Raw genomic sequence first — 26,302 nt, 5'->3', positions numbered from 1 at the left:
GGTTCCAGTTTTATCTGAAAAATAACTTGAAGCCAGGTTTTATAGGTTGGTGAGTTTGTGATGCTGCCTCATGGCTAGAGTTCCAAGGTAACAGCTATTGGATCTCTGTGTCTGTACGTTTACAGGTTTAGATATATTTATGTGATGTACATGTAATATGTTCTGTTTTATGTCTAGCATGCTACCAAATTGTCATATAATGACTACTCATAAATTAAGTCCAAACACTTTTCAAGTTCACATTGTGAAAGGAAAATATCTTCAGCTTCTTCAAGCTGGAACTGCTCAGGGTAAATCTGCCTCCCATTCTACTCCAAGTCATCCCTCTGCTCACTGAGATAGAAGCATATCTGATTGCCTTATTAGGAGAGGCTAATCAGAAACAAAAAAGAATGCAACCATTTGTCTCTCACCTACCTGTGACCTGGAAGCCCCCTCCCTGCTTCGAGTCTTCCTGCCTTTGCTTCAAGTTGTCCCGCCTTTCCAGACTGAGCCAATGCACTTCTTACATACATTGATTGATGTATCACATATCCCTAAAATGTATAAAACTAAGTTGTGCCCTGAGTACCCTGGGCACATGTCATCAGGACTTCCTGAGGCTGTGTCACTGGCATGTGTCCTCAACCTTTGCAAAATAAACTTTTTAAATTAACTGAGACCTGTCTCAAATTTTTGGAGTTCACAGCATGAATCTTTGATAAATATAATTGGCTTCTAAAATTATTAGTAAAATAAAAATATCTCCAGAATCATCAGCATACATTTGTGTCTGAGTAAATAAATTTTATATTTGCCTTTATGGGTAACAGGGAAATAACTTTAAATAATGACTAACTTTGTACAATATCTGAGTGTTCAAAAGTAATCTAAACTGATAAAAAATTTAAAAAATTAAGTACAGGTAAATGAGATAAATGCTTGTAAGTGGACTTCTTGTGTAACTTAAAAATCTTAAAATTTAAATTAAATAATAAATGCTCATTTGATATCTGGGTCATTTCCAATTAAAAAAATTATGATATGAAAAAACATGGTTGTAAAACTGTGAAATGACTTAATCTATAAAATATTAACATCTGACAACAGTTCAGAATTTCTTGCTTCCTAAATTTTCACTAAAATTTAAGATTACTAGAAATAAAAATTATAATTAGTAATTCTATAAATTGTATTATAAAAATAATTTTATGTAATTTAGAAGTTATTTTAAAATTATTTATTTAAAAAGGAAAAAGAAAGCAATATAAATGGGGGAGGGAGATGTGAAAAAAGTTATGAATATAAAGGTATATTTTTTAATAAAAAGGTTATAAACAAAAGAATAATTGTGTATAAAAAAGAATCTTACATGTTAAATAAAGTAAAATGACATTATTTAGTAACAAGAGAAAGGTAAGACAAGTGAGAAAGTCCAAGCATGTTGTAGATGGTCTATATAAGTTATAAGGTTCATGAAAGGAAATTTATAAAAGGATTTTGTGTGTGATTAAATTAGCTATAGTTAAAAGGGAATTATTTAAAATAATCTTTCTAAGATTGGTTCCCTATTTCAAAACAAGGTTTTCTTAAGGTATTGATTTGCTTTTAATGAATTACAAGAATTTTTTTCTCTCTCTTTTTTTTTTTTTGAGACAGGGTCTTGCTCTGCTGCCCAGGCTGTAATGCAGTGACATTATCATAGTTCATGCCACTTTGACCTTCTGGGCTCAAGCAATCCTCCCACTCCAGCCTACTGAGCAGCTGGGACTACAGGTGTGCACCACCATGCCAGACTAATTTTTTTTGACTAATTTTTTTTTTGTAGAGACAGGATCTCACTGTGTTGCCCAGGCTGGTCTCAAACTGTTGGGCTCAAGCAATCCTACCCTGTTTAGATTGGGATTGTTGGGATTACAGGCATGAGCCATTGTGCCCAGCCAAGAATTTTTTTTAATTTTATATTTCTATAAAATATATTTATATTTTAGAAAATAATTTCCTAAAATATAAAATATATTTTATATTTAGATTTTACATTTCTAGAAAATAATTTTTATATTTCTTTTGAAAATGTCTCAGAATCATATCTCAGAAGTTCAATTTTGCTGAGTCTGCTCTCAGTTTCTTCTCTCCTTGGGGAGGCCTGAGATGATAACTCTCTCCTTCAGCTTTTTCAACAACATTTTCCCTCCAGTTCTAATTTTTGTTGTCTTGGCTTTTCTTGATATGTCTAAATTTTTCATTGTAATCAGGACCCTTCTCATACAGTTATTTAGAATTACATAGTCCCCTGAGATCACACCACTGCACTCCAGCCTGCTGACTGAGTGAGACTCTGTCTCAAAAAAAAAAAAAAAGAATTATGTATTCCCCTGATATACTCATAACCTTGAACACACTCTTCCTGTGATTGATTAAATTCAAGTACTTTTTGTTCATTGGGTTTAACTTCTGGTTTACTAAATGGGCCTCCCATAAGGAGAAGCACTCACACTGCAGGCTTTTCTTTGCCTTTCTGGTAACTGGTTTAAGAAACAACATATTATATTTTATCAAAATAATTCCTATGTTGTCTTTATTGGGTTTTTAATTGCTTGAAAAAACTGAGGTCTGAAGGGTTAAGGTTCTTACATCTGTGTAACCTCTTGTATTGCCCTTAAAGTCTTTTGATTATCACTTTGGCTGAATGAATAACGATTATTTTACAATGACCTGTTGTTCTGTTTTGATAAAATGCTTTAAGCGTTTTAATATCTTTGACAAATGTCTTCAAAATTGAATCCAAAATTAAGTCTCTGACTTGTTGCTTGGGTTTATTAAAGCTATAAAAGTAATCACCATAAGGCTATAAAAAATTTTTGCAAGACAGCCCATTAAAAAAAAGAAGATAAAATTTTTTTGCAGCTTTCAGTCAGCTCATGGACTCCATTATCACCACCTCCAGGTGCTATTAAACACAATCCTTTATCAGGTGTTATTAACTAATCCTTGTGCTGCTAAGTCACAGGGCTTTGACTACTGGGTGGACATACCTCATCCAAAGAAGGCACTGACTCCTACCAGTATCTGACACCAAACCCAAGTTAATTAAAGCCTTGTCTTTGCACCCAAGCAAAGAAGACAATCAAAATTAGGTGCTTTCATGAGACACAGGGACAGGCTGACATTCAAAACCATTAAGATTGATTTAATAATTTTGCCTCTCTCTAAAACAATATGTTATTCTATACCTTGATACTAAATAATTTAAATGTTTAGCTACCCTTAATCTGCCTTTTCTGTCATTCTCAGAACTAGTCAGGGCTTATGATATTTTTATTTAAAACTTTGCTAATTCTTTATGTTTTGTTTTACCTCCAAAATCTAAAACTACTCAATCCCTCCAGGCCCAGGAAATATTGCAGAAGAGGTGGGCATATGAGATTGTAAGGGCCGGATTTTGAGGGATAATATTAATTTAGACACTGAAAAGCAAGGACAGGCACACAGATGCCTAAATAGTTGAACAAAATCCTTGTGTTTCATATAGCCAATTGCCACAAGCCAAGATTACAGTAGCTCAATGCATAGAATTTGTAAATAAGTAAACTTAGAAAACTTGCCTTTTGGTTTTTGGGTTTTGGCTCTTCTATTACTTAAAAGAAGTTTTAAAAGTTAATGAGTGCCTGCCCACCTCCATTCTCATCTGGCCTAAACATTTGATTGGCTGTAAGTCTTTTGACTCTAAGTCCCGTGGCCACAGAGTTCCCACCAAGGGACATAATGGACTGGGACAGGTAGCTCACCATCCCGGCATCAATATGAGACAAAATAAATGCTTGGCTGTTAATATTGCCTCTGGCATACCTTAACAAAAAAAGGGGGCAATATAAACTTAAAAAATAAAATTCTAAGACCCTCAACAAACTGAATGGATCCCCCTTTTGGCCTTGTAAGACTAACAAAACAGGCTCTCTGGCTGTAAAATATCACATCATCACAGGACCTATGACCATACCAGGCAAGGATTAAGTCACACACTCCCACACTAAACGAGGAAACTATGTTCTTCTTTTTCTTTAGCAGCCAAAAAAAGCATCCACCTCAAAATAAGCTGATTGATTCCCAGCCCCTGTTCCACCAGCCATAACTACAGTTTTAATTAGTCAAGAGACTAATTGCAGTAACTTTTTCCTGATAAAAGACCACCAACCATGGCCAGTTCTGGCCAGTTTACATAAACCACACATTTGTGTGCCCTATGTCCTAAAAAGACCTTTTGACATATAAGGCCTAAGTGTAGTACATTTAAATATTAAGTTTCCACCTCAAAATAACATGGGTCAAAAATGCGTATTTGTTCAGTACCCACATGTCAGGACCATCTTCATATGGGCACTGAATATATATGTTCAGCCAGGTTCTTGTCATATCCCCACAGGAAATCTGGGTACAAACAACAGTGAGGAACACTGTAATTAAGACTAAATGTTTTACATACTTTCCAGATAGCTCCAAAAACACATCTTGCACAAACAAACTAGTGCTGTGTCTAATCGCACAATGTCTTCAAATCATATGGCTTTAAATATCCTAACTATAGCCCAAGGCAACACTTGTGCATTAATTAAGGTTGAGTATTTTATGTATATACTAAATTATCCTCACAAGCTACGCAGGCCTTAAATGCCCATATTTCTACTATAGATGCTGTCTCTCAAGACCTCGTGACAGCATGGTTTAGTCAACTTCCTAATATATGGAAGACTCTCACATACAATATGATTGGCCTTCTGCCCATTGTTGTTTTCCGTTGCTATGGATTTTATTACTGTTGTATACTTTATATAGTAATGTAAGATGAACTTGCTCAAACTTGCTCAGGTCCTTCCACCATAATGCTCCAACAAACCCCTACTGTAAGTCCAGGGGCTCGAGAATATTTCCAATTCCAGGTCAACAGATTCCATTTCAGTACCCATTACCTACACCCCTTCTCAGCAGGAAGTGGCCAGATCGACTATGTCACCCACTTTCCACAGAAGTAGAATAAAATTTGACCGTGGGGAACTGTAACTGGGCAGCTTAACTTCAAAATGCATCTTAAACATTTTTTTTCCTTTCTCTTGGGTTCCAACATATAACCTTGAAGCAAACTGCAGAAGCCTTTTCCCTTAACCTTAAAATGGACTCCATGTCCCTCTCTTTCTCACCAGATATAGGCCCTTCGCATTTATCTAACTGCATGCTAGTGTCTATAATAATTGTGTGCCTTCTTAGAAGTGCCAGGGGCTAATTTTTTAGACAGAAGACCAAATCTGGAGACCCAGCTACAGAATTCCAGAGATTACTTCAAGGTGACTAGTCAACAACCCGGCCATTGTTAAGATGATGCCAGCCTGAGATCCAGGTGGCCTGGGACCTGAGACAGTCACCAGAACAAGACACACAGGCACTGGAATCAGCACAATTCTTGCATGCCTTCCTTATCAAGTATTCCCACTTTGAACTCCTGCTTTCCCCGCTAGATTCAAGGCAGTTTCTTTGAATAGGAATCCAGCAGCTTCCCCTTTACTAGTGTTGGTTAATAAAGTCACTTTCTTTCTACCAGACCTCGGTCTTGTTAATTAGACTCTGTAAGCAGCGAGCATGCATTTGGTTCCACTTCTAGACTGGCAGGCACATGCTAAACCTCCTAAATCAACCACATCCCTTCTCCTGCAGCCCGAAGCCTACAGCTGCATGTTAGCCTTGGAGTTACCTTTTCTACCAGCCCTATCTCATATCTTGCACAGAAACAGGGCAGGGCTCCAGTGAGACAAACCTGTTAGTTTATCGGCTTGTACAGCTTGCCGCTATGAGTGTGCTGCTTTGTACTTAGTGAATGCATAATGGGTGAGATTGCAGAAGATAATATGATGATGAAGCAAGTGTTTAAAGTGCTTGTCTGGATGCTTGGTTTCCAGCTTGTAGGTAGAATGAAACTAAGTTACAAAACATTAGGACACACCAATTGCAGTAGGATTTTCTGCTTTAGAATACTAACTGTTTGTTTATAAATAAATCAAGTGAAGCTAAGTAGACAGAAGCTGCACCTTTAGTGTTGGAATGAGAGGAGACAAAAGGAGCCGAAAGACGTATTTTCCCGAGATCACTTTTTCACTCTGCGAACTGAAGCAGAAATTAAGGAAGTAGATTTAAGGGTTCCAGCGCCTTTAGGGCTAGCTCCAAACTGTTGCCAAGGAAAAGTATAGGGTTCAGAAAGAGCCTCTTCTGATGTTACATTATCTGAGAGGCAAGCGGAAGAGAAGGAATTTAATTTTTGGCAGATGTGTGAATATTAATACTTTAGGAAGGGTTGTAGTTTCTAACTTTACCAATTTACTAATCTTCTGATTGTGTGCTTTTAAGAAAATACTTGGTATTTGGTTTCTTCTGAAGAGTATGCATGGGAGATGTGGGACTTTTTTAAAATAACTTTTTTGGGGCTTTTTTTTTTTTTTTTTTTAATAATAACTAGCACCAGGAAGAGGTTCTTAAGAGAAAGAATGAGCTGGGGACCTGTGGCTGTTTCTGATTCTCACAAGCCTGCTCTCCTCCAAGACTCCACAGCCCTGGCCTTGGTGGGAGAGAATGACAATGATGTATCTTGTACAGACAAAAGTCAAAATCCCAAATCTAAAGACAGGTTGAGGAAGGTGCATCTGCAAAGTCATGGTGCTGGGAACTCAGCCAGCAAACTTAATATTTGATCAGATCATATCTGGACATGGAAATCCAAAGTGCAGAGAACCAACCTGTAGAAGTCATTAGAGTTTATTTAAAAAAAAGTAGGACCTCGAATGTGTGTCTGAGGTGATGATTAGAGTTTGATAATGTTACTAAGACAATTAAAAAACCTAAGCTTGGGTGATTTTTGTCCTTACAGAAACCAAAGGTAGATCCTGTGTATTGATTAAGCATTGAATTCCAGGAGAAACAAGAATGATCAGTAAATATTCACTGCTTATGAAATGTTTTTAAAAACTGTTATAAACCCCTCTTATTGCCACATAAAAGAAGGTCATTGTCTTTCTGTAACCCTGGGACCGTGACAAAACTCTTGACATTTCTGTATACTTTCATTTGTTTATTTTTATTTATTTATGTATTTATTTTTTTGAGACAGAGTCTCCCTCTGTCGCCCAGGCTGGAGTGCAGTGGCCGGATCTCAGCTCACTGCAAGCTCTGCCTCCCGGGTTTATGCCATTCTCCTGCCTCAGCCTCCCGAGTAACTGGGACTACAGGCACCCGCCACCACGCCCAGCTAGATTTTTGTGTTTTTTAAGTAGAGACGGAGTTTCACCGTGTTAGCCAGGATGGTCTCAATCTCCTGACCTCGTGATCCACCCGTCTCGGCCTCCCAAAGTGCTGGGACTACAGGCTTGAGCCACCGCGCCCGGCCGACATTTCTGTATACTTTTAAAAACATTTGTCACCTTCTTAATATACTGTAGAAACAAATACTATTTTTCCGTCCTTCTGAAATTCTGCTTTGCCATTTTGATACCCTGATTATCTGAGAACTACTCAGACAAGTTTGTTTTTGTTTTTGTTTTGATACAGGGTCTTGCTCTGTGGTTCAGGCTGGAGTGTGTGGTTGTGCCTCACTGCAATCTCCACCTTCCAGGCTCTAGAGATCCTCCCACCTCAGCCCCCTGGGGTAGCTGGAACTACAGGCTGACATCACCATGCCCAGCTCATTTTTGTCTTTTTTGTAGAAGCAGGCTTTTTCCATGTTGCCCAGGCTGCTCTTGAGCTCGTGGGCTCAAGAGATCCTCCCTCCTCGGCCTCCCAAAATGCTGAGATTACAGGTGTGAGCCACCACGCCCAGCAAGACTGGTTTTATTACTCACACTGATTTAGTGACATTTCTTCCCAGTTAACAATTTTTCCATTTTTACAAACTGATTTGGTAAAGGGGACAGACCCTTATACTTGGTGATTTTTTTAAATGTTCAACATAAAATAAAATGGATTTTAAAAAGAATATGTGAGATTCTTCCCCAAATCATTTCTTTTCAATTCTGCTTTGTATCTAGTTTGTCTCTTTTATTTTCTTTATTAACTAATGATTCTTTTTTTTTCTTTTTTTCCTTGTGGATAATTTCAGAAAAAAATTTCAGGAAAAATTGCAGAAATCATACAAAGAACTTTTTTTTCCTTAGTAATTTGAGAGTATTTTACCAACATGATACCCCATCACCCTTAAATGCATTAGTGTACAATTCTTACAAAGAATTACACCTCTTACTACATTTAAATCGTTGAAATAAGGAAATTAATTCTAATACATTACTATCATTTTGTTTCAGACATCATTAAAGTTTTTTTAGTTGCCCCAGTAATATCCATTTTAGCCAAATGATCCATTTTAAAATTATATATTTCATTTATCGTGTCGTTTTAATATTATTTGATTTGGAACCATTTCTCAGTTTTTCTGATTTCATAATTTTGACTATTTGAAACACTACAGACCACTAATCTTGTGGGATTTATCTCATTGTGGGTTTGTCTTATGTTTCCTAGTGTTTAGATTCAAATTATGCATCTTTAGCAGGGATATCACAGATTTGAAGCTGGATTCTTCACACTGCATGCTATCAAGTGGTACATGATTTCAATTTGTCCTATTACTAGTAATATTAAATTGATCACTTGATTAAGATTGTGTGGTAGGCAGAATTTTAAGACGTCCCTATGACCTCGGCTCATGGTATTACTCCTATGACGGTGTTATATGGCAAATGGGTAATTACCGAGGTAGGCCTAATCTAAATAAATCAGGCCTTTAAAAGCAGAGAGCTTTTGAGAGCTGACAGCAGCAAAGAAATCAAAAGTATTCAAGATGTGGCAGAGATTCACCTCCAGAGAAGCTCTACCTTGTTGAGATGGGGAAGACCCACAGCACAGAACTGTGATTAGCCTCCAGGAAAGGAACACAACCATCATCTGACAGCCAGCAAGGAAACAGAGACCTTGGTCTAATTGCAGAAAGAAACTTAATTCTGGGAGAAGGATTCTTCCCCAAAACCTCCAGAGAAGAGCCCAGCCTGGCCAACACCTTGATTGCAGCCTTGAGAGACCCTAGGCAAAGAACTCAGGGGTACGGCCTGGACTTGTAACTTACAGAACTATAAGACTATAAATGGGCTGTTTCAAGCTGTTATGTTTGTGGTAATTTGTCATGCAGCAATAGAAAACTAATACAAGTCGTATCTGCCAGTCTGTCAGTTGTAAAGTACCTGTTTTTATTAATTAATAAGCATTTCATAAAGAGGTACTTTGAGGCAAGACAGATATCCTATTCCTCATCAAATGTTTACCCACTAGTTTCATCATCCATTGATGTAACCATGGCAGACGGATTGCCTGAGCTCAAGAGTTTGAGACCAGCCTGGGCAACACAGTGAAACCCCATCTCTACTAAAATGCAAAACATTAGCCAGGTGTGGTGGCATACTCCTGTAGTCCCAGCTACTCAGGAGGCTGAGGCAGGAGAATCGCTTGAGCCTGGGAGGTAGAGGTTGCAGTGAGCTGAGATCATGCCACTGCATTCCAGTCTGGGCGACAGAGCGAGACTCCATCTCAAAAAAAAAAAAAAAAAAAAAAGGAAAAAGAAAAGCACATTACAAAATATGGCATTGAAGGAAACATATCAATACATTAAAAATGGTGATCTTTGAGTGCTGGGATTACTGATTATTTTAATTTCTTTTTTTGAGATTTTCTGTTTTCCTACATATTCTACAGTGAAATTTATATTTGGTACTTAGGAAAAAAAATTTGCTTTCAATAACAGTGCCTAAAAGTCTTGAACTTTCACCTGAGTTCAACTGAGAAATGGGGGAAAATGTATTAGCAAGGTGATACAGTTTGGCTCTGTGGCCCCACTCAAATCTCATCTCTAAATATAATCCCCATGTGTCGAGGGAGGGACGTGGTCAGAGGTGATTGGATCATGGAGGTGGTTTCCCACATGCTGTTCTCATGATAGTCAGGAAGTTCTTGAAAATCTGATGGTTTAAAAGTGGCAAGTTTCCCCAGTGCTCTTTCTCTCTCCTGCTGTCTTGTGAAAAAGGTGCCTGCTTCCCCTTTATATTCCGCCATGATTGTAAGTTTCCTGAGGCCTCCCCAACCATGCAGAACTGAGTCAATTAAACCTCTTTCTTTTATAAATTACCCAGTCTCAGGTAGTATCTTCATAGCAAAGTGAGAACAGACTAATACACAAGAGTTTCTTGTATTATGGTATATTACAGTTTTTAAAACATTTTACTGGATCAAATGCATATCATTTTTCACTGGGGAAAAAAGTGCTAAAATATAAATCTTTTTCCTTTTTCCCACAGCTTCTTTCTCAAGTTGTCATAGTGGCTTTTGTTTGTTTGTTATTTAATGTCATTTTAAGTATAGAAAAATTAAAATGTTAAGTTTTTAGCATGAGTTATACTGTTTGTCTTTATATTGTGCAATACCAGTTTTTACAGAGTCACCAACTTTATACAACTCATATTTTGGAGCTCATATATGTGTATATACGTTGTTCTTAGAAGAGTGGAAACACTGCGCAAAACTAATTCAAATTTTGTTTTTGTTTTTGTTTTTTTTTGGGGGGGGTTGTTTGTTTGCTCTTTGAGATGGAGTCTCACTCTGTTGCCCAGGCTGGAATGCAGTGGCATCATGTCCACTTACCGCAACCCCTGACTCCCAGGTTCAAGTGATTCTCCTGCCTTAGCCTCCCGAGTAGTTGGGATTACAGGCATGTGCCACCACACCCACCTAATTTTTTATTTTTAGTAGAGATGGGGTTTCTCTATGTTGATCAGGCTGGTCTTGAACTCCTGACCTCAGGTTACCCACCCGCCTTGGCCTCCCAGAGTGCTGGGATTACAGGCATGAGCCACTGTGCCTGGCCCAAATATTTTTATTTCATTTCCTGATGTGCACACAGTCTACTAATATACTTTATTTCTGGCTTACTGGTTGGTAAGGATGTACTGAAAGGAAAATAAACTATGGTTTCCACTTTTCATTTTCATTTCATTTCTTCTACATCATTTTTTCAGAATATGAGGTGTCTAACAAACAGAGGTAACATAATGAAGGGCTCATGTGATTAAGTCAGGCCCACCCCAGTGATCTCTCCATCTTAACATCAATTGATCTGAAACATTAATTACATCTAAAAAAATTTCTTTTACCATACAACATAATAATCATGCCAATGTGATCATGTTCATCACAGATTCTGTCTATTCTTCAAGGAAGGAGGTTACATGGGGCAAGATTACACAAGGATCATTGGAGGTTATCTTAGAACTACATTTTCTTTGTGATAGAGAATGGCTGGCTATCACTATCAGGGTCTCTACTCAGCCTGGCTATAAAAAGCAAAATGCCCCTAGGCAAGATAGATAAAAGCCCAGTTAATCTCTCCAGTCAGATCAGGAATTTGTTTCTTCCACAAGGTCAGTAAACGTCAACTGTGGAGCTAAACTGCTTGAGTCCAAATTTCCTTGTCAGAGAGCACAAACGCAAAGTCATGGTGCTGGGGAAGATGCCAACACTCACAGACACAACTGCGAATGCTTTGCTTTGAATAAAACAATGAGAATCCAGGGAGACTGGAGAATGAATATATACAGAAACAAACAGGCTGCTGAGAAGAGCAGTGGCTAAATGTGAAACAGATTATACCAAGAGATGCTATTTTAGCTACTTGGATAACGAATGAATGAGAAAGTAAGTTCTGATAAAAAATGTTGTCTGAGTACAGTGGCTCATGCCTAAAAGCCCAGGATTTTGGTAGGCTAAGGTGGGCAGATCACTGAAGGTCAGGAGTGGGGCACAAGCACCACAAGCCCTGGGGCACAAGCAGCAGCCTAGCCAACATGACAAAACCCGAACTCTACTGAAAATACAAAAATTAGCCAGGCATGGTGGCACATACCTGTAATCACAGCTACTCAGGAGGCTGAGGCAGGAGAATGGCTTGAACCCAGGAGGATGAGGTTGCAGTGAGCTGAGATCATGCCACTGCACTCCAGCCTGGGCAACAGAGCGAGATTTTGTCTCAAAAAACAAACAAACAAAACTCCCTAAGTGTATACTCACAAATATTAAGCATTCAACTAAGGGCAGGACAATGTGTCAGACACTATATTGGGTGGAATCGTGTTCCCCCAAAGTCCATTTCCACTCATAACCTCAGATTGGGACCTTAATTGAATATTGAGTCCTTGCAGATGGAGTTAGTTAAATTAAGATGAGGACATTCTCAATTAAGGTGGGTCATAAATCCAATGACTGGTGTCCTCATAAGAAGGTCATGTGAAAGCAGAGGCAGAAATCAGAGGGAGGCAGCTACAAGCCAAGGAACCTCAAGGATTGCCAGCAACCACCAGACACTAGGAAGTGGCAAGAAGGATTCTTTCCTGGAGCCTTCAAGGGTGTATAGCCCAGACGACACCTAAATTTTGGACTCCTGGTCTCCAGAATTATGCAGGAATAAATTTCTGGTGTTTTAAGCTTGTGGTAATTTGCTACAGCCACCCTAGTGTTACAGGGTGGGTCTTTGTTCCTAGAGCTCCCAAGATGGTGGCAGGCCACTCCCAAGATGGTGGCAGGCCACTCTCAAGATGGCAGCAAGCCTTTTGTTCTCTGACCTGGGGTTCTTGGCCTCACAGATTCCAAGGAATGGAACCTTGGGCCATGCAGTGAGTGTTATAGCTCTATTAGAAGCTGTGGGTCATGGAAGAGAACTGTGGAAACCAGTGACTAGTGTTTAGCTCAATTAGGATGAACCCAGGCACTTAGCTGCTCAGGAACAATGGTGAGCCTCTAGCCTGAACGGGAGCAGCAATGGGCACCTCACTGCATCACAAATGCAGCAGACACCCTGCTGGATCCAGAGAGGTGGAAGTCAACGATGGGTCTGTGACAGCATCGTTCAGCAGTGGTAGGCGGTGAGCGAAAGCTCAGCTCGAGCCAGAACAAACACGGACCAGAAGAGTGTGCAGGTGCAAGATTTAATCGAGTGAAAAGAGAGCTCCCCTACAACAGGAGGGGGCCCAAAGAGGGTTGCTGCTCCCTGCTTGAATGCCTGGGTTTATATCCCAATCATTGTTCCTCCCCCTGTGCTCTCAGGCAATATATGATTTGACTATTTCTTTACCTCCTGCTTTTAGCCTAATTTGTATTTTAATGAACCCTCTTTACTACCTGATTGGTCGGGTGTGAGCTGAGTTACAAGGCCTGTGTTTAAAGGTGGGTGAGGTCAACTTTCCCAGCTAGGCAAAGGAATTTTTAGTCGGCTTAGGAAATCCAGCTAGTCCTGTCTCTCAGTCCCCACTCTCAATAAGAAAACCCAAGTGTTGTTGGGGAGGTTGGTTGATGACCACTCTAACTTCTTCCCACTGAATTGGGGTGTAGTAAGTGTTGTGCAGTTGAGATTTCCTCAGGAGGGGTAGCTTCAATGTCATTAACATTAGAGCATGGGCTAGTAGGCCTGTCCAGGGGTCCACGGTAGATCTTAGTCATGGACTGCATCTGGTGCTCCATTTGAAGAATCATTTGTAGTTTTACAGCTTTGATTCTGGAAGAGACAAACTTAACAAGGAGGTTAAAGATATAGGGATTGAAATGTAGGCCCGAAGTGCAGGGGCATAGGGGTGTGGGCAGTGAAAGTGGGGTTTCTTTTTGAAAAACTCGTATATGATGGGGCATCAATATTTCCAGGAAGCTGCATTCTTCATAGAAGCTCTTGGAAAGGGGAGCTACTGGTAGTATAGCGGCATGGAAGAGGTGCAGTGAGAGTAAAAGCAGGTAAGAGAAGAGTAAAAAAAATATGACAAGGGAAAGCCAGGGGGATCTACGATTCTAGTTACTTTCCTCATGGTTGTCACTTGAAGAGCAGGTGCAGATCCTCTAGAGGTTCACAGGAATAACTAGCATTGTCTCCTGGATTTTGGGGTTCCTTTGGCAGTATCCAGGGTTTGACTCGAGTGTGATGTATCCAAGACTCCACTCCAGCCACATTAACCAGGGTTGAGGTAGATAAAATGACTGGGTAGGTTCCTTCCCAGGATGTGTCTAGGGATGGGGAATTAGAGGGAAGGGACTTGACTAATACCATGTCACCAGGGTGGAATAATTCCTTTCCCTCCTCTTGGGGACAGGTTCCCCATAATGTTTTAAGAACTTGTTGATATGATGTCTGCAACTAAGTTGGCCATCTCTCAGTCAAGCACAAGGTCATTGGTTAGGAAGGGCTATCCATACAACATCTCATATGGACTAAGTCCCACTTTTGGGGGAGAGCTTAGGATTCTTAGTAAGGCTATAGGCAACAGAGCAGGCCATGCAGGGTGGGTTTCTTGGGTTAGCTTTTTTAGATGTTGCTTGAGTGTTTTGTTCATTTTCTTGACTTTTCCTGAGGACTGTGGCCTCCAGGCACAGTGTAAGTGATATTGTATGCCCAACGTCTGGGATACTCCCTGGGTTACTGCAGCCTTGAGAGCTGGGCTGTTGTCACTCTGTAAGCCTTGGGGAAGTCTGAATCTGGAATTATTTCATGAATTAGTGCCTTATTACCTCTTGGGGCTTTTCTGTCCTACAAGGGAAAGCCTCCGCCCAACCAGTGAAGGTATCTACCCAGACTAGTAGATACTGAAATCCCTGAGATTTGGTCATGTGGGTAAAATCTAGTTGCCAGTATTCTCCTGGGTGATGGCCTGTTCTTTGTTCTCCAGAAAGAGTTTGGTGATAAGGCAAGGGATTATTTCTTTGGCACATTTCACATGCCCTGACTATCTGCTTGATAGTTTTGAAAAGGCCTGGTCCAGTAAATAATGATATAGCCATCGGATGGGTGTTATCAATGCCCAAGTGAAAGGTTTGGTGAAGGGTTTTAAGTGATTTACCTTGGTTAGCTGCAAGCAAAAGTATTTTTCCTTCTTCAGTGGCTAGACATCCTGAGGGGAGGAAACCATGTCCTCGTGAGTTTCCCCATTCTATTTCTTCTGCTGAGTACTGGGGCTTGGTTTCCTGGAGGGGATTACCTCATACTAGGAGTCCTTCTATAAGCATTTCTAATGGAGGGTCCTGCCTCATAGCTCTTTTGGCTTCAATATCTGCTTGGCGGTTCCCTTCTATTTCCCTTTCCTTTCTGATGACCCCAGCAGTGTAAGACTGTCACCTCATTAGGTTTCTGTATAGCCAATAATAATCTCCTAATTGATTTGTTTTTCTAAGACCACCAGAGCGAGCACAAAAAGAACCAGTGAGTAGGCAAGTGTAGGAGCAAAATTGCAAATTTATTTTTGGTAACCTAAGGTGTGGGGGAGAGGTCTGTCAGCCTCCTGCAAAGGAGGCCAGCAGAGTCCCCCAGTGGGGCTCTCGGATGGAGTTCCTGCAGTCCCGACATCCTGACAGGAGTGGGGCTGGGAAGTCCGTGCGTGGTGTCCGTCCGGAGCGGCTTTTCTAGGAGTGGGAGGGCAATAGACGGGGCACGGGCGTGTCAGGGGCATTCCGCAGGTGCGACCAGGTAAATCTTGGTCTCTTCGGATTGACATTACCTGGCGCATGCCCAGTTGATCTGCACCTTCCCGGGCACCGGCTGCATTTTCGCGCGCGTGGGAAAAGTTAATGATGAAGAACCCAGAAGTGCACCATCTTGCCTCCGTTCGTCCAAACACTAATGACTTCCTGATGTTTGATAGGTGTTACCTTGGAAGTTAGGAATTCCCTTTCTCTCCATATTGCTGTGTGGGCATGGAGGACTGGGTAAGCATACTTAGAGTCTGTATATATATTTACCCCTTTTCCTTCTCCTAATTCTAGTGTATAATGGCCCCTGCTTTTGCTAGGATGTCTGTCCCTAACAAAGGAGTGGGGCTTTTGGGAATAATTCGAAAAGCATGTGAAAAGAGTAAAGTTCCCCAGGCACAGCTTAGTGACTGGGAGAAGTATCTGGTGACTGCATGTCCTAGGACCCCTTGGTAGTAACAGATCTAGAGTACGGTTGTCCAGGTCAGGAAAGTAAGACTGAGGAGGCTGCGCCAGTGTCCAGGAGACAGTTAACCTCCTGGCCCTCAATGATCAAGCATACCCGGGGCTCTGTGAGGGTGATGGCATGGGCTGGTGCTTGCCCTGCCCTCAGTCCTGCTGCTAGATCATCTGGTTAGTGGCTTCTGACTCAGAGGACCTTCATCCCCTGGGGCAGTGGGCCTTCCAGTGATTCCCTTGATATAAGGGGCATGGATGAGATGGCTTATTTCTATTCAGACAATCTTTTTAAAAGTGTATTGTAGACTGCACTGGAAGCAAGCCCTATTAAGCATTCAATTTGCCCAGGCTTTCCCTGTTCCAGAGCCTCCAAAGTCCACTTGCCTGAGGGCCATGACTAAAGTGGTGGCCTTTTTCTTATCCTGTTTGTCCCATTCTGCCTGTTCCTCCTGATCTCTATTATAACAAACAGAGGTTGCCAAGTTCAATAGGGTTTCTAAGTTTTGCTCCGGGCCTAAGGCAGACTTTTGAAGTTTTTGCTAATGTCTGCAGCTGACTGAGTGATAAACTTGCCTTTTAAGATTAGTTGGCCTTCAATAGAATCAGGTGACAGAGAGGTATGCTTCCTCAATGCCTCCCTTAGTCTCTCCAGAAAGGCAGTAGGATTTTCTTCCTTTCCCTGTGTTATAGTGGACATCATTGAATAATTCATAGGCTTCTGCCTAGTTTTCCTTAGTCCGTCTAGCACACAAGTTAGCAAATGTCTGCAGCAACAATCTCCATGTTCTAATTCTGCATCCCAGTGAGGGTCTACACTGGGAACTGCCTGCTGGGCTGTGGGGAATTGTTCTCTTTCCTTTGTTGTCATCCTATCATTGACCTGACTGAGATACCAGAGATCGCCAAACTCTCAGGCTGCAGTTATGGCGGCACTTCTCTCATTTGGGGTTAGTGTCTGATCTAGCAGTGACATTGTATCTCTCCGTGTCAGATCAAAGGATTGTCCTAACCCTTGTAAAACATCAATATAGCCATCAGGGTTATCTGAGAATTTACCTAGGTCTATTTTAATTTGCTTCAAGTCTGAGAAGGTAAAAAGTACATACACTCTGACTGGGCTGAATTCTCCAGAATACATCTTAGGGACATTTTTGCCTTGGGGGGAACGTTTCTGAAAAAAGAACATAGGGATGCCAGCACCCCTAGTCATTTTCCGATGAGCTTTAGTCCTAGAGCATCCTCTATGGTCCTAATGCTTACTCCTTTCTGTTGGGAACAGGCCCCCAAATCTGGCCATAAACTGGCCCCAAAACTGGCCATAAACAAAATCTCTGAAGTACTGTGACATGTTTGTGATGGCCATGACGCCCCTGCTGAAGGTTGTGGGTTTACTGGAATGAGGGCAAAGAACACCTGGCCCACCCAGGGCAGAAAACCACGTAAGGCATTCTTAAACCAAAATAACAGTATGAGCGATCTGTGCTTCAGGACATGTTCCTGCTGCAGATAACTAGCCAGAGCCCATCCCTTTATTTCGGCCCATCCCTTTGTTTCCAATAGGGAATACTTTTAGTTAATCTATAATCTATAGAAACAATGCTTATTACTGACTTGCTGTCAGTAAACATGAGGGTAAATCTCTGTTCGAGGCTCTCAGCTCTGAAGGCTGTGAGACCCCTGATTTCACACTCCACACTCTATATTTCTGTGTGTGTGTCTTTAATTCCTCTAATGCCGCTGGGTTAGGGTCTCCATGACCAAGCTGGTCTTGGCACCTTTCCAGCGTGCGTAACCACTCATGGACCTCTGCTTATCGGATTAGTTACACTCACCGATGTAGCAGTCCTGCACCTGTTTCCCACCTTTCTTGACTACAAAGAAAGGGGTCTGGGCTGCTAGATTCTAGTGGTCCTTTACCAGCGTGCCCAATATTGCCTTTGTGCTCAGGGGTGAGTCCTAGAGCTGGGCCGGGTTCCTGAGTATTTCATAACAACCCAGCTGCCCCATCAAGATGCATTCCCATAAACAACAGTTCTTATGCAAATGCATTTCAGAGAGTGTGTAGGTAACCTTTTGATTCAGGATTAAGATAAAGTTTTGATTCTGGAAGTACTTTAAGGCTTGGCTGAGTGCAAACAGCTCGCATGATTGAGCAGACCAATTATTAGGCAATTCTCCTAACTCTGCTTCCACAAGAGTCTCCCTAAAAATTACTGAATACCCATTGTGATTTTTTTCTCAATCACCCAGGAGGAACCATCTATCATCCTGTCCTGAAGGGAGTTCCTCCTAGGTATGGAAGGATCTTTGTATGGTAATTAAAATGTAAATCCCCTTTTAGGAAATCTGCTGGGTTAAGGGAATTTTCAGTGGTTAATGTTAAATCACCTTTTTCTAACAGAATAGCCCTATATTTTAAGATTTTTGAGTTAGTAAGCTACCTTTTTGCTTTTTTTTTGACTTAGGATAGCTCTGAACTGTTGAGGTGTGCTCACAATGAGGTTTCCTCTAAAGGTTACTTTGCTACTTTTAGCAAAGCAGTTGCCGCTGCCTACTGAATGCATTTAGCCCATCCACGGGTTACTGGGTTAAGGATTTTTGATAGGAACATTACAGGTTGTCAGTGGTCTCAGTGTTTTTGGACTATGCCCTTGTTTACACTGACATCAAGGTGGTATTGGAGTGTTATAGGGTCATGGAGAATACCTTCGATTATCAATTATAGGTTTTAAATTTGCCCTGGCTTTTAAAGGAATAGGGCACACTGTTTTTTTCTTTACTACTCCTAGTTTTCTCTTTCTTTCTCTCTTTGACTCCCTCTTTGTCTGTTTCCCCCCTCTCTCTGCTGCTCTTTCCCCATCTCTCTCTCTCCTCTCTCTCTCTTCTCTCTGTCTCTCTCTCTCCTCTCTCTCTCCCTCCTTCTCTCTCTCTCTCTCCCTCTCCTCTCTGTCTCTGTCTCTCTCTTCTCTGCCTTTGTAGATAGATTTTGGAAACACAGTGGAAGGATGTTCGCTCATTGCCCCCATTTGTCACTATAGGAATATGTGCCTGCCTTTCATTTACTGAGTTCGTTTTCATCCTGATCTATTATGTTGTTGACCGAGTTCCAATTGTTAAAGTACTGGGTTATCAGTTCTAAGGGCCCAGCAAGGGTGGTGGGGAATGGGTCCCACATAACTGCCCATGTTGAGAGCTGTATGCCTAAATTGGGAGGGACACCAGGGACAAGACTCCCTGGGTTCATAGCCTAGATGCCTAAGGACATAGCATAGAGCTTCCTTAGATCCCTTTGGAGATAAAACTTGCTCTAATACTTGGGAAAGCAAGTGAGAGTCTGAAGCATTAGTACCTAGGAGGCAGGGATTGGAGGAAGTAGATTCAGAGGTAAGAAGAATTTTGGTGCTACACTTTCAAGAAAGTCATCGTTGGGACCCATGAGGTATGGGTCAGAAGGAGAGGTAGGGGTGCACCCATGGGTGACTGTTGAGTAGAGACTTCTGACTGCACCATGATCTCTACCAGCTGATGCCAGGAGTTCAGGATGACAGCTTTCTGCCTCTAGTCAACCTTCAGCTTCCCCAGGAAAGCTGTGAAAGCAGAAGCTGGTTCCAGGCAGACCAATGCTCCCAAATCAGAAGGGTTGGGGGTTGTTAGAAAGCCTTTTCCCAGGAAGCCTCACACCTGAGTCTTTAGTCCAATGGCCATGCTAATCGTTTTTAACTGGCCAACAGATCCCAGATATTTTCCTCCAATTCTAAGGAAGGATACAACAGAATGGCAAGCAAAAGTGGTCCGATATTACTTACTGCTTTAGAGAATCCCTGTACAGGCCACCAAATGTTACAGGTGGGTCTTTGTTCTCAGAGCTCCCAGAGCTTGGTAGTCCACTCCCAAGATGGCAGCAAGCCTTTTGTTCTCTGACCTGGGGTTCTTGGCCTCACAGATTCCAAGGAATGGAACCTTGGGCCATGCAGTGAGTGTTATAGCTCTATTAGAAGCTGTGGGTCATGGAAGAGAACTGTGGAAACCAGTGACTAGTGTTTAGCTCAATTAGGATGAACCCAGGCACTTAGCTGCACAGGAACAATGGTGAGCCTCTAGCCTGAACGGGAGCAGCAATGGGCGCCTTACTGCATCACAAATGCAGCAGACACTCTGCTGGATCCAGAGAGGTGGAAGTCAACAGTGGGTCTGCGACAGCATCATTCAGCAGTGGTGGGCAGTGAGCGAAAGCTCAGCTCCAGCCAGAACAAACACGGACCAGAAGAGTGTGCAGGTGCAAGATTTAATAGAGTGAAAACAGAGCTCCCATACAATGGGAAGGGACCCAAAGGGGGTTGCCGTTCCCTGCTTGAATGCCTGGGTTTATATCCCAATCATTGTCCCTCCCCCTGTGCTCTCAGGAGATATATGATTTGACTATTTCTTTACCTCCTGATTTTAGCCTAATTTGTATTTTAGTGAGCCCTCTTTACTACCTGATTGGTCAGGTGTGAGCTGAGTTACAAGCACTGTGTTTAAAGGTGGGTGCGGTCACCTTCCCCAGCTAGGCTTAGGAATTCTTAGTCGGCCTAGGAAATCCAGCTAGTCCTGTCTCTCACTAGGAAAACTAATACAGACACTAATGGAGAAATAAAAACTAGAATAATGAGAGTATTGCTATTCATAGGAAGAAAGCAAGGTTATGAATTCTGCTTATCAGTAAATATAGAGGAGCCATTATCTTTTTTTAGTCTTCAGGATTATCCCAAGGTTGAAGCACTAGGGTATAGTTTTTTTCCAATCAGGACAGCCTTTAAATATACCCCGAGAGTCCGATATATAGGCTGCCTTTACCCCTGCTTTTCACTTGAGCTGTCAGCATCCCTTGGTTAATGGATAATAGTACCATGGCCATTATCTGCCCACTGCTTCTCAGGTCTTCTGAATGCTGTGTCCTAGTAGAAAGCAGATCCTGGGACTATATGCAAGCCACGTTCAACTCACACATAGGAAGGAATTGCTAATAAGGGCAATGCACCATTTTCTAGCACAGAGTAAAACACACAGAATTGAAAGGAGAGAATATTGGTGGTGCCTCAATTCCTATTTTGCCTCTTACCATTAGACTTAAATGAGAACAGAAGTATAACTTCAATCATTAATTAAAGATTGATATTCTCCACATATCATCCCTGACTCCAAAATTATTCTCAGTCCCAGTCCAGTGCATAGTCTCTGCAATGTATGACTAGCGGTAGAATTCATGAAATTACTTCAGATTATGTGAGTAGGCATTATGGGTTGTAACAAGAAATCTAGCTTCAGTTTTTTTTAAATCTGAAATTGGAGTTAAAAAGTAAAATTGGAGTAAAAACACTTCCCATCCATCCATCCATCCATCCATCCATCCATCCATCCATCCATCCATCCTTCCAACTATCCTTCCATCTATCCATCCTTCCCTCCCTCCATCCATCCATCTAGCCATCCATCATCCATCCATCCATCCTTCCCTGCTTCTATCCATTTATCCATGCCTCCCTCTGTCCATCTATCCATCATTCCAACCACCCTTCTATACATCCATCATTTCATCCATCCATCCATCATTCATCCATCCCCAATCCATGTATCCTTCCACCCATCCTTTCTTCCTATCATCCTTCCATCCATCCTTCCTTCCTTTCATCCATCCTTCCATCCTTCCTTCCATGTTTCCATCTATCCATCCATGCCTCCCTCCCTCCCTCCATCCATTCATCCATCCATTGTTCCATCCTTTCAATCTATCCATTTATTCAACAGATATTGTTGATAATCTCTTCTCCCACAGAACTTACCTTCTAGTGGGTAGAAACAGGGTAAGCAAGCAAACAGCAAACATATAAAATACATAATGTATTGATAAATGCAAAGGAGAAGAAGAAAACACAGAAGGGCAAGAGGAAATATCAGAGGAGATGGGTTAATTTTAAATAGGGTGAGGAGAAAGCCCTCTCTGAGAAGATGATAAGTCGGCAAGGAAATTAAAAATACAAGTCAGAGAATTATTCTAATATCTGAGGACAGAACATCACAGGGAATGAGAATAGCAAGGGCAAAAGCCCTGGGTGGCTTTGAGCAAGTTCCTCCTCCCTCCTGCGTAGCTCAATTTCCTCTTCCAGCAAATGTGAACGATAGGATGTTAAGAGTACCTACCCCAAAGGGATGATTTTGAGGATTCAATGACTTCACCCACAGGAAAACACTTCAAGTTGTCTGGGTGCACAGTCCACTCTCAATACATCTTGGTTACGATCATTATTTTTTATTATTGATCTTTACATCCTCGGTGTTGGCAGAGTTTCTGGTGCTTAAAAAGCATTTGATCAGATCAGATAAGTGGAAAAAATTATCATTTGCTTATTCAGGTCATGCTGTTCTGTGATATTCTGATCCTAGTTGAACATACAGAAATACATGTCTAAAACAGAACCTCGATTCTCACCTACAACAAGACAAAGTTTACTGTGATTTCAGATAAGCTTGGCTAAAATAGAACTTGATGGAGATAGTCACACTTTAGCGAAGAAAGAGAATTCCCTGTGTAATGTCACAGGAGATTCAACCTCAATATTCTGCATTGAAGGGATACTCCTCCAAATGACAGGATCTGCAGAAACAAAAAAACAGAGAAACTGTGTTCCATCAAAGCAACAGCTCTGGTTCAGAAGGTATTCTTCTTGGTGGACTCTGCGGTATTTGTGCTCTCTCAGCCACCTCCCTGCAAGAACACAAGAAGGGTGCTCATACCTTGAACTTCCCTCAAACTGATACGAGGGCTTTGCTAGGAAGGAGGACAGACAGTGACCAGGGCATGGGAAACAACTCGGAATGACAACTCATGGTAAGCCTGGTGTCAGGTGAGGCAACTGAGAAGTCTTGTCCCAATCCACTCTCATAACATCATGAGGTAGGAAACAACAGCAGAATTGACAGCTTGGGGATTATTATGAGTATTAAATGAGATAATAGCACCAGCAAAGAGCTCAGGACCCTGGCACATTCTAAGCTAAGGTTCAATGGATGTTAGCTGCGATGAGTATTATCATCCACTTTATAGGTAAAGAAACCAACTTGGAAAAACTAGGAAATTTACCCGATGTCACACAGCTAAGAAACCAGTGTTAGAGTTGAATTTGAGGCCGGGTGGACTTACTCCTGAGCCCACTAACCCATTGCCTCCACTGGAAATAATGCTCATAGGAAGGTAAGCGGTTTAGTTTGAGGGAGAGTCCCATTTTATGTTCACCCTTCCTTTTTACAGTAAGCAGCTGCTACTTTGCTAAGCACTGATAAAAGGAGGCCATTCTAAGATGAGGAAAGGCTGCTGTGATACTAAGGGTGGGCAGGATAGATATGGAATATCATGACATGAAAGCTACGCTTGAGATACTGAAACCATTTTTAAAAGCTGAAAAATCATTTTGGCTATAGAAACATTGGAAGAAATTCAAATTGTCATTGAATTGCAGACCTCGCAGTAATAAATGCCAGACAACTCCCTTGGATATATTTAATTAGATACATTAATCAGAAAGTATTGATTGTAAAGAGATGATTTAGGATTCCCACCTAGCCAGAGTGAAAACTTTCTTTCAACCACATATCTGACATTTAAAGTAGAGTTACCACCACCTCCTTTAACAGGCATTTGGAGATTATTTAATCCAGCCTCCCTGGCCTTCTTTCTTGAATGCTCTAAACACAAACCTACCTCAGGGCCTTGGCACCTGCTGTTATCACTGCCAAGAATGCTCTTCCCCCAAATATGCATATGGCATATCCCTCACAGCAAAGCCTCCCTTGACCCACCCCGTATAAAGGATCCGACCCACTACCACCCACCACTTCCTATCCACTTTGCCCTACTTTATTTTTCTGTCTAGCATTTGTTATTGTCTGACACATATATGTGGAGTTGATTTATTTCTGTTCTGTCTTCTTCCCTCCCTAAGCATGTGGAGGCAGCAGCTTTGCATAGTATGATAACCCAAGCATCTAGAAAATGCCTGGCACATAGAGGACCACTGGATATTTATTGAATGCATGAAGAAATGAATGCTCGCCTCCTGCCTATCGACAACACACCTTCTGTTACAATTCTAGCTCTACATCCAGAAGTTCAGACAATGAGCAGCAATTAGAGATGTGTCCATCACAGTGATTCCCAGGCACCCCAATTTTAACTTTCAGAACTGCCCCAAAATGGTATTTGAAGACACAAGTAGTCCCAGCAGCCTTCTAATCCTTTTAACTAACTCTCTACCAGTTTAGAAAAACTCCTGGCAATATTCCTAGTTAACTCCATGCCACTTACTGCAACACGTTACAGGCCCTCCAGTTTCTGTTGAAGCTGAGGATAGTTGCCATCTCCTCATCACTCAATTTAAAGTCAAAGACCTGGAAAGATAGGAATTCCAGTACATCATCGGTAAGGCCGTTACTGCTGTGACTGGAGACTGCCGGTCATTCTAGCAGGGAGCTCTAGCAGCACAAACTGGCCACATGAATTTTTTCCCATTATGTCCATGGGATACAAATTTTTCTCTAAATTAGGTCCTACACAAAGACCGCAGTATTTGTAGTGCTCAGTGTTCTGGGGGAGGGAGACCAGGCTCACAGGCACTAAGCCCCAGGTGTGCACAGACCCTGTGCTCCATGATGTGCCCTTCAAGAGGACAGTTCACCAAGGACAGTTCATACCTCCTCTGCTGCTGGGAGGTGAGTAGGGAGGCCAGGACGGTCTGCTGTTGTGTGTGGCCCAGGGCCTAGCTGCTCAGGGGCAACTGAGGGTCTTCTCAGTGGTGTGAGGCACAGCTGTGCTCAGACCTGACAGGGTTTCAGCAGGCACTGCCCCAGCATATCTTTAGCCCATGGGTCATTAATCTCAGGTATACTGAGCCTAGATCCCTGGGCTGGAAAATGATAGGGTGGTGGGAAGGGAAGGAGCCAAAGACAGTGCAGGGATGAGGTGAGAATCCTGGTGAGAGGATCTGCCTCTGCCCCACCCCACTGAGAAGTACCAGGGCCAGCCAGCTGGGATCTTACCTGAATGTTCTCAACAATGCGTGCCGGTGTCACAGACTTGGGGATCACAATCACATTCCTCTGGATATGGAAACGGATCAGAACCTGTGCGCAAAGGAGACATCAGGTTTCCACTCAGTCCCACAGATCCCTCCTTTTATGGAAAGGAAGAATAAAACATCTCCACAGCTCACTGTGGCTTCAGGTACAATCGCTACTACTGACTGAGCCCTTCGCAACTATTAGACTTGTGCCAGCCGCCCGCCTCATTCTCTCCCTTCATCTTAGGGACAACCCTGTGATCTTCATTTTTTACGAATAAAGAAAGCAGTTTGGGGGTCATAAGGCTGATCAGAGGTAGAGTTGGCATCTGAACCCGTATCTCTAGACTCCAAAGCCATCCTTTACGACTTGACCATAAGGCTTAACAGGAAGCTGTGAGGCAGAAGCTATCTTTGTTTCAGTGACAGCTCTTGTGTTTCCTAGAGGTTCCAACAGACTTCGAAGGAAACACTTTAGAGGGCTTCAGCTCCTGTGTTCGTCCCCTTTAAGGAGTTACCTGAGGACAATACAAGAAATGAAACCTGAGACTGGAAGAATGAATTGTTGGATAACAAGAAAAATAAAAATATGACACCTGGGCTGTGGTTTTTTTGTGTTTTGCAGCAATCTCCTTAATCTTGGGATCCTCCAGCAGGGAAGGGTCCTCTGGCTTGACCCTAAGGGCAGAAAGATGCTGATGTGAACAATCACCATGGCTACCATGTACAGATGGACACCACCCCAATGAGGGTCTCAAGACTGATCATCAGAGCCTCTCCATCTGGGAGACAGGTGGGAGGACCTAGAAGCTTGGTTCCTCCCCCAGGCTCTGAAGCCTCAGCATTTTGCAAAGCCTGGTTCATCCTTGGGTGGTTGAACCGGAAATATTCCCAGAGGGTCAAACACGTCGCCCATGTTTTTGTTATTGCTGTTGTTGTTGCTTTTTAATTCCCATTTGTTCCCACTGTCATCCCATTTGGTTGTACCAAACGCATTACCTTACACACGTTTTTCTTTAGAGTGACTTATAATCTCATGCCAATATTTACCAAACATAACATAATGTTTTTAAGATTATCAAGAGAAGGATCCACTGCTTGGAAGCCTCACCAAGGTCTATCCGGAGAGCCCAGGGGGCTGTAGGCTGTAATGGTGATGCCCTTGGAGTGGCAGTACTGGATCAGTTTCTCCTGCGTGA

General features: G+C 42.0%; 1 protein-coding gene across 1 annotated transcript in view; it reads right to left on the bottom strand.

The window, feature by feature from the left end:
• Positions 1-22,602: 22,602 nt before the first annotated feature.
• The window catches only part of LOC111524797 (aldo-keto reductase family 1 member B10-like), a 4,111-nt gene continuing 411 nt past the window's right edge, over positions 22,603-26,302 (bottom strand). The window contains exons 2-6 of the mRNA XM_026454375.1: positions 26,215-26,294; positions 25,700-25,781; positions 25,084-25,167; positions 24,353-24,435; positions 22,603-22,645 (exon numbers count right to left, since the gene is read on the bottom strand). Of these exons, the coding sequence (XP_026310160.1) occupies positions 22,603-22,645; positions 24,353-24,435; positions 25,084-25,167; positions 25,700-25,781; positions 26,215-26,294 (372 nt within the window). The remainder of the gene's footprint in view (positions 22,646-24,352; positions 24,436-25,083; positions 25,168-25,699; positions 25,782-26,214; positions 26,295-26,302) is intronic.

This window comes from Piliocolobus tephrosceles, chromosome 8 (assembly GCF_002776525.5).
Source record: "Piliocolobus tephrosceles isolate RC106 chromosome 8, ASM277652v3, whole genome shotgun sequence".
Classification (NCBI taxonomy): Eukaryota; Metazoa; Chordata; class Mammalia; order Primates; family Cercopithecidae; genus Piliocolobus; species Piliocolobus tephrosceles.
The sequence above is the reverse complement of the archived record's forward strand: the minus strand, read 5'-3'. Positions and strand labels throughout refer to the sequence as shown.